General features: G+C 42.6%; 1 protein-coding gene across 1 annotated transcript; it reads right to left on the reverse strand.

Annotated features, from left to right (window-relative positions):
* Positions 1 to 232: 232 nt before the first annotated feature.
* Positions 233 to 7,590, reverse strand: LOC120551886 (protein shisa-2). The gene is made up of 2 exons (XM_039789448.1): positions 6,569 to 7,590; positions 233 to 2,250 (listed from the first exon to the last, which is right to left on the reverse strand). The coding sequence occupies exons 1-2, from the start codon at positions 6,870 to 6,872 to the stop codon at positions 1,688 to 1,690; spliced, it is 867 nt and encodes a 288-aa protein (XP_039645382.1). The 5' UTR covers positions 6,873 to 7,590; the 3' UTR covers positions 233 to 1,687.
* Between the last annotated feature and the right edge of the window lie 1,253 nt (positions 7,591 to 8,843).

The following is an 8,843-nucleotide window of genomic DNA, read 5'->3' on the forward strand; positions in this document are numbered from 1 at the left end:
TTATAGCTTAACTGTGAGTGTGTTTGTGTTTCAAGGGGATTAAGAATGTGAGACAGTTCTTTGTGCAAAACCCATTCACCTCACAGATTAGTTTTTTGTTAACCAAGTTTCCAAGTGTGTGTATGTAAATCTCACTCATCCAGAGAGGCAATGGAAACCAAGCATTGCTAGAGTTGTTTATGACAGTAGAATGTGATAAAACACTGAAACACATAAGCTCTCAAAACACTACTTTCGGTTTAAAAGTTGTTTATTTTTTTGGAATTCATATGAAAAATGTTACCCCTGCATCAAATTGGACCAATTTTCATACATACTTTTCCAGATACTCTTATTTTGACACACAAGCTGCCTATCATATCTTACAGACGTGCTCAGGCGTACAGATGAGGTACACACAAACATACCAGTTTCAGTACTTTGGGACATCTCAGGCTGCACGCTCAGTGGAGCAGCACATTCCTCAAGTTGCATGTTACTGAGTTACCAGGGACCCAGCTGCACAACAGTACGCAGGAAAAAGTAAATTAGACTAATCTTTTTTTTAATAAGCAAAAACCACTATTTCTGTGCTGTTAAGTGGTAAATAATGAGTTGAAGGTGCCCTGGAGCTGCCTGTTCCCTCAGCTTACACACTGAACTGTGGTAGTGTTAAATACACACACACCTCTCACAGGAGAGCAGTGAAGGGGGCAGTTTTCGCTGTATAATTAACTTGGTAATCTTCAGAGAACTGCCTCTCACTCCTTCTCTGTCACACACACACTTCTCGGGTACATTAACTGCAAGCCTTGCATAAATATTTTAATTTTATTTCGGTCTGTGTGTTTCCGCTCAGGGCAGTTGGTTTTCTTTTTCTTTTTTTATGGGGGGGGAGGTGTGCTTTTTTTCTTTTTGGGTGGCAGGAGGGGGGTTGTATAGTAGGGTGGAGCGTCACAGTCTATGTCCTGTGTTCACTTCATTAGAGTTTAAATGGTCTACAGGGAGATTGCGACTGCCTTTCACATTACACCACCTGCATTTCCCATTACACACATCCCTCCACTCCACACCAACTCACACATACAGTACAAACATATTTTCACATGCTTTCTTTCCTCACACTTTCAACAAACATATACTGTACTGTATAAACCACTCACAAGCATTCACAAGTGCAGATGTGCACATGGCATAAACACAGCATGTGGTCATAACTTTTTTTTACTTGAATATTCACTTTTCATACAGTTCACTGCTATAAATCATCCAGTCATCACTCATTCCAGCACATATAGGCCAACAAATCTTTTTCTCATTCTCAAAAGCACATACATGCATACACAAACACATACACCGTTTTATTTGAGCTGCAGGCTGCAGTGGGCTGTGCACGATCAACCATGTGGACTGTATAACCCTCCTATATGCAGTTTTGTCTTTGCATCAAGACAGAAAATTGTTTATGCATCCATCATAGGCTGAGCTTAGCTCATTCCAACTTGCCAAGAGATCATATGACACGCTAAACAGACACACACCACACACAATAGCAAGGCAGGCCCTGAGCCAGCAACGGCTTTGTGAGTCTGAGTCCCTGCCTTTCTATTTTTCCACTCTGGCAGCGTCGCCTAAAGGTCTCTGGCGCAGCCCTCACAGGTTAAACTTCACAACAAAGTGGCAGAGTGGTCTGCGGGTTGACCCCTTATCATACAGTCACTGCAGGGTATTTCTGGTCACTGGTGACACTGGAGCCACCAATGGGAGGAGGGCAGGGGGACTGGAGGGGTCTGTATCCTCCCTGAGTGGGGTCCAGAAAGGTTGGGGCAGCGTGGGCGTAGCCAATGTACTGCGGGTGAAGAAACTGTCCCTGGTGAGGCATGATTTGCGTGGCCTGCTGGCAATTGAGTACGGAGAAGTTAGTGGGCATGTTGACGAAGACGCTGGCATCAGGGGGCAGGCAGCAGGAGGCCTGAGCCCGCATGAGTGGAGGGGGAGCAGGGCGGGGTGCAGCAGGCGGGGCCGAGGAGCTGGATGAGGTGGCTGTACTGGACTGCCGGGACGATGAACCCCTGGAGGTCCCCACGCTGGCCATCATAGGGATGGTTTCCAAGAGGCGACCAGCACCGGCCCCTCCTCCTGTCGCGCCTCCTGATGACAGTTCCTGTTTGGGCCGGAGGCAGCGGCAGCAGCACACAGCAACCAAAGAGCCCACCAGGATGAAAGCTACAAACACCGAGCCCACAATCAGGAACGGCACATAGATAGGCACTACAGAGAGAGAAGAAAATGACACATTCTCATAAAAAAACAGCTATCAGATCTGCTCTTTTGGAAAAAACATTGACATCTAAAAGTTAAACATTAACCTTCAAAGCAGTACCATCACACACACACACACACACACACTTGTCTTGCTTCCCTGCACAAGCAAAGCTCCTACATGTGAGTGGAGATTGGGTAAGACAGTGAAACAAAAGACTGAGCAGAGAGGAGTGTTTGGCCTTGGGTAGAAGAATGAGAGGTACACTGGGACCGAGTCCCCAGGGAGTCACAGGCTCTCATTAGCAGTTATTAACTTTGTTTTGATCTGTTTTAATCCTCAGCACCCTGCTGTTTCCCCAGCCTCCTTGACCCTGCAGACCTGTGTGTGTGTGTGTGTGTGTGTGTGTGTGTGTGTGTGTGTGTGTGTGTGTGTGTGTGTGTGTGTGTGTGTGTGTGTGTGTGTGTGTGTGTGTGCGTGTGGGTGACATTCTTAGGCCCGGCTGCCAGCAGATATGTGTGACCCTTCTTTTTCTTCAGCTATTTATGACCAAACCTTTGAAAATGAGTTACTCAAGTTGAACTACAGTAGTTGGCTTCTGCTTAAAGAAGGGTATTAAAGTTGACTGATTTAATGTAGCTGAATGGGAGCTTATTCAGCCCTTAAATCAAAAGAAATAGCTATTTCTTCTCGCAAAGCTTTTCTTACTTTTTGTTTAAAACAGCAAATCAGACTGGTAAGAAAGTACTTGTGTTAACAGTTCCACCAATCACTCTGTGCTCTTTGCTGGGTCAAATAGCAGAGGCATTATTAAACCGGTACAAATCTTGACATTTTTATATGTTGGATACCTGTACATTTGCTAAGTGAAAAGCAAGAGAAGATCCAATAACAACTTTGAAACATGATCAACAATAACTTTCCTCAAGAAGAAAAAACAGTTTTTGTTCTAATTTCACCTTTTGGCCAAACAGCGAGGGCACAGAGTGAATGTTTTTTGGCAGAAACAGGGTGACAGGCGAGATGAGGTCACTTCTTAGGTGTTTTCCTCACTGGTTCATTCCCATTCTCACTCACACAAACACCTTACAAACACAATAACGACCATGTTACATTATAAGTGATTAGTTGTGTTTTATTGTTCTCACTGGGTGTAGTTATTTTCCTCTCTGAATGTGCCCATGTGTTATGAGGTGTGACTGTATGCCAAGGAGAGAGAGGTGGCAACTGGCTCCAGTTTCCTTTTGTCTCTTTGAAATACATCCATACCGCCTTGAGAAACTTTTCAAAATGCTCATCAAAAGTAGCAGGGTATTATAAGGATTACTGCATGGAACCTGTTAAGAGCTGGGGGACATTCATTGGCTGAGGCGGTAAGTCCAGGTGACAAAAGACACAGGCCAGCGGCAGAAGAGGCCAAGAAACGGTGACATGAAACAGACTAGGACCTTGACCCATTTCCCTTTGACAAGAATCGGTGTCGACTTCAGAGGCTGATGTAGCCTACCTCACAGCTAAACACCTTCCAGTAAACAGGTTTTAACAGGAACTCTGTTATGACAACATAAATAAAAGTTACAAGCGCAGAAATGTCCCAGGGAGACTTTGACTGCCCTCTTTTCCTGCACTTATATGGCCTCCACCTCAACATCTCTGCTTCCACTCCCTTTTTCTACATGGCAGATGAGGATTAGTAATTGCAAAAACTTTTGTCTTGTTTTACTTCATCCCTACTTTCAACTGCGGGGCTTCTTTCCAAAACACTGTACAGTAAAACAGTGATGGAGGGGGGAGCACCAATTAAAGTTCAGCAAATACAGTGGTGGAAGAAGTACTCTTTGTGCAAGTAAAAAATACCAAAACAGTAATCTAAAAAAATAATTCATTACAAGTAAAAGTGAAATGTATTGAAAGTATCAACAATAAAAGAACTCAATATGCAGAAAAGGGTGCTAAGGGTCACAAGATAAATCTGGGATGTTTGGAACAGGGTAGGAACGAAGAAACAAAGCTGAAAGTCTACAGCCATGCTAGCAGCTATCTGATGCTGTAGCTTACAGATGTTGCTTTCAGTTAAATGCTAATATCAACATGCTATCATGCTCACAATGACAATGCTAAGATGCTGATGTTTAGCAGGTATAATGTTTACCATGTTCAGCATTTGACTTTAGTGTGTCAGCATGCTAAAATGTGCTACTTAGCACTAAACACAAATTACCGCTGAGGCTGATGGGAATGTCATTACTACTGCAGATATTTGGCCATAAACAAGTACAACAAGTACAATTGGAGAAATTTAAACTTTAAGTTTATGATGACACTAAATAAAAAGTTATGATTTCGCAATTTATCCCGATGTTCAAAACATCATTGAAATCCATATAATAGTTGTTGAGATTTCAATATGGACCAAAGTGGTGGACCGACTTACAACATTGCCATCCATAGATTCATGCCACTAATGGTTAAAAACTATACTTTGCTAGACTAATTTGTAAAAGAAAAAAAAATCTTAGTTTTTTTTATGAAATGTTGGGCTGTTTTTTACCTTTTGTTACCTTTTGGGCTTTGAACAGTTATATTTTTTACCTTTTGCTAAGGTGTGATTTTCTCATCTTGTGCACATGGTGGTTGAAACCCTCCTATTGTTCCCTGTCACTCCTCCACACCTGTTGCTGCAGTTGAGCTGTGGCAGGCTTGCCGCAGTAACAGCAGCCCCCTCTCTTAAGCTCTTGTTTTGGGCACAGTCTTTGTGGCTGTGCTGGCTGGACTCTCCCTCATCTATCCCACGGGTATTCTCCCGTTCCTAAATACCATATGTTCCTTCATGTTGAGCACATTAATAATTTCCTGCCTGTTATCCATTGACTTTACAGTGTGTAGCTTTCCTGGAAGATTAATAGACTGCAAGCATATGAAAAATATATGAAATGCACAAACTGAACTAGGCCTTCCTCTTTTCTTAGTGAGGAAAAAGCTGCTTTTCTTTATATTATTTTGGCTGGAGGCCACTGAATGAAATGTATATACCTCTTCCTGCAGTGACAAGGCATGATTGTCTTAGCAAATGACAGATTATAGCTGGAGGGACAAAAGAGGGCATACTATTCTCCAGGGAAACATGAACTAAGCCTGTGTTGCCTTTCTCTCTGATGTGCAATATTTGCTCTACTTTTCTGGAGTGCTGTTATCTTTTATTCAAGATATGATGCATTTTCAAGAGGATGTATGGTAGATTAATTTATGGGAATGTAAACCATGATGAATGGTGAGCCAAGGTGGAGACAGAAGTTTGTATTGTTACCTAATCAACTACGTACCTACGTACGTATGTATGTATGTATGTATGTATGTATGTATGTATGTATGTATGTATGTATGTATGTATGTATGTATGTATGTATATGAGTGTCTAGTTTGAAGCTTGTCTGAGTGTGAATCCCTTGAAAGCCCACAGACACCAAAGAGACTGTAGTGGGGGATTCCAGGAGGACAGGGACTCCACCAGCCTGGTAGGAAATGATACATAACGTGATTTGTGTTTTTTTAATGAGCTGAGCTGTCAGCGCCTTTGGTGAGCCACTGTCCAAGATCCGGTCAAGTCCAAACTTGATCCCCGTGGGGACAGCGTGATCTGAGCCAGGCCCCTCTTGCACTGTTACAGGCCAGAACAAACACAGCTATTTATAAGTGCAGTATAGGCACAGTTTGCCATTTGTGAGTGCAGTTAACTGCTTTTTTGAAGGAGTCTGCTGCTGTCTCCTGTGCAGCTGTCGTTGCCAACCAAGGCAGGCAGCAGATGAGCCTTAACAGGGAGATACTGTCGAACTGTTGGGTTTATGAGGGGAAACCGAACATGGTGATAGGTCCTGCAATTTACAATATCAAATTTAAGACATCCTGTGCCCAAGGCACATGGGCATGCCAGCAACACGTTATATTAATTAAATGTAATTAAAGTCATTTGGAATAAAACTTAAAAACAAAGGTTTAGCTAAGATTAACAACACTACACTGACCCCTGCGCTGGTCAATTAGTTTTAGTACCAGTTTTCCAGTGATATAAATCACAGTGAAGACTACAGTATTATGTGGATTGTTGGGCTTTTACTGTGACAATCCCCATACTCCATATCATCTTTTTATGCATCATTCTTGTATGTTAATCATTTTTTAATTGCCTTTGCCCTCTTTTGCAGTGTCTTTTGTTGTTTTAACTGGTATGCACGTTTTTTTAAGACTATGTAGGCTATAATGATGACTGATTATGAGCATACATCATATTTGTCTTAGAAGTTGCTGAAACAGTAGAAGTTATGATACCTGCATCGGAATCCTTGTTCTCCTTGCTCTCTGTCCCGGGCTCTTGAGCCTGCCGGTCGTTATCGCAGCTCCCCTGATCGAGCCGTGCCTCCGTGCTGGAGCAGCAGTAGCGCAGCTCGCATTTCCCGCAGCAGATGATCGAGTCCTCTCCGTCGATCTTCTCCGGGCACTGGAACCCTTCTTTCCACGCGCCTTGGGAGTCGCGCCAGCCGTGGCAATACTCCCCACTGGCTTTCACGTCAATAATAACCAGGAGCAGAGTCACAATCGCGGTGACAGACATCGGGAAACCTCCTCCCCACATCCTCGGCCAGGTGGCACTCGGCCGCACGCTGGCGCACTAAAAGAGATAGAGAGGCTTTCACTCTCGGCGTCTAACCTGGTGAGGGGACTGATACGGTGGATCGGTGTGATACAGGGAGCTGAGGGGATGAAGTGAGGTAGCAATAAACCACTCAGAAGCTGTCACTTGTTAGAGGAAATCCGTGCGTAATTCAGATCCAACGTCTCCAAAAGTGACTCTGCAGTGTGGGTGATTATCCAAGAGTTGTAGAAAAACAAAACACAGAGTAGGCTAGATGCTATTGAAAGGAAAGCTGTAACAGAAATTATATCAGATCTAAGCTTAACTAATACTCCAGTTGTAAACCTTAAGAGCTCTTGCTAAAATCCAGAATGGGAAGACTAAATGATCTCCTCTGGCACTGCAGCAAGGCTGTTCATGTCTCCTCACTCTTCAAATGCCTTTCCACAGGGATGCAGAGAAACCAACACTTGTAGCCTGATCCATGTTGCTGTCACTCCTGAGACCCCTCACCGCCAGCCCCGTGCGCAAACATAAAATTTCAAACTTCTGGGGCTTGGTCTGCATTGTTGGACTTCAGAAGTCAGTCAACCAAGTCTGGGACGGTGTAGCCCGATTGAACTAAAGCGCACAGAGTGTATCCTACTTTGCGTCAGAGTGAGAGGGGCGTGTAAAAAGCATAGATGCAAATACACATCCCTCTTAAATGAGTAATAAACCGTCGGAACTAGCAGTGGCAAGATGCAAACAGTAAAATACAACTTCCGGTTGAAACCTTTAAAATAAAAGCCTATTGCAGAATACAATGTGCATATTGAAATGTATGGAGTAGGCTACTTTTTTTGATGAAGTAGTGAATTAAAATTACAAGATAATTCAAGACAGACTATTCAATGATTTATTATAAACTGCTATCTTTTATCTACCAGGCTAGACCTCAGCCAACAGCTTTGAGATTTTTCAGATTCAGATTCAGATTCACTTTATTAGCCATTTGCAGTGTAACCCGCATTGGAAAAAATGTGCAAGTAGTTCAAAGTGCAAAGTCAACACATCAGAGGACACAACATAAAAACAGACAAACAAAGCCACATGAAGCCTCAATATTAAAATGCTCAGTATAAAAATGCTGTACAATGAAATCCATACATAAATTTAAAGTGCCTAGTTTAAGGTGCTTTGTTCAAAGCAATCACAGCTTGTGGAAAGAAACTGTGTAAATGGCGATCAGTAGAACATTTGGCAGAACGATACCTTCTCCCTGAGGGAAGCATCTCAAAGAAAGCCCCTGCTGGATGACCTGAGGCATCATTAGCCTGTTGCAAAGCTCGATTCAATAGTCTAGCTTTATATGTGAACTCCAGGAGCGGAAAAGTGCAGCCAATAATTCTGCTGGCTGAGCGAACCACTTTATTCAAAGCCTTCTTCTCTTTTAGAGTGAGATTACCAAACCACACAGTAATACAACTGGTTAGGACACTCTAAATTACACAATAGTAAAAGTTCAATAGAATCTTACTATTTTGAGTAAACTCTCGAAGCCTACGTAAAAAGAAAAGGCGCTGTCTCGCTTTCTTAGCAATGTTAGTCGTATTAGAGCTCCAATTCAAATCATAAGAAAGAGTCACACCCAAAAATTTACATTTCTCAATAATCTGCACATCAGAATCATGGATATTAATAGACAACTGATTCCAGTTGTGACAAAAATCAATAACAAGTTCACACGTTTTTGAAGTGTTCAAAAGCAAGTTGTTTTTAGCTCTTTCGTTTTTGATTGGCTACACCAGCTATCAATTATGAATGTATTTGCTAATCATTTGCATGTTTACTAAATTGTGCATTTATTTTGAAAGGAAGCTACGCCATTTCCGGTTGCATTTCGTTGCTGACTTGACGCCGCTTCTCTTATTCTACATCAGACATTTGATTGGAGCAATTGCCCCAAAGTTCAGTAAAACTTTTCCAGGC

Source organism: Perca fluviatilis, chromosome 22, assembly GCF_010015445.1.
Source record: "Perca fluviatilis chromosome 22, GENO_Pfluv_1.0, whole genome shotgun sequence".
NCBI classification, from domain to species: Eukaryota; Metazoa; Chordata; class Actinopteri; order Perciformes; family Percidae; genus Perca; species Perca fluviatilis.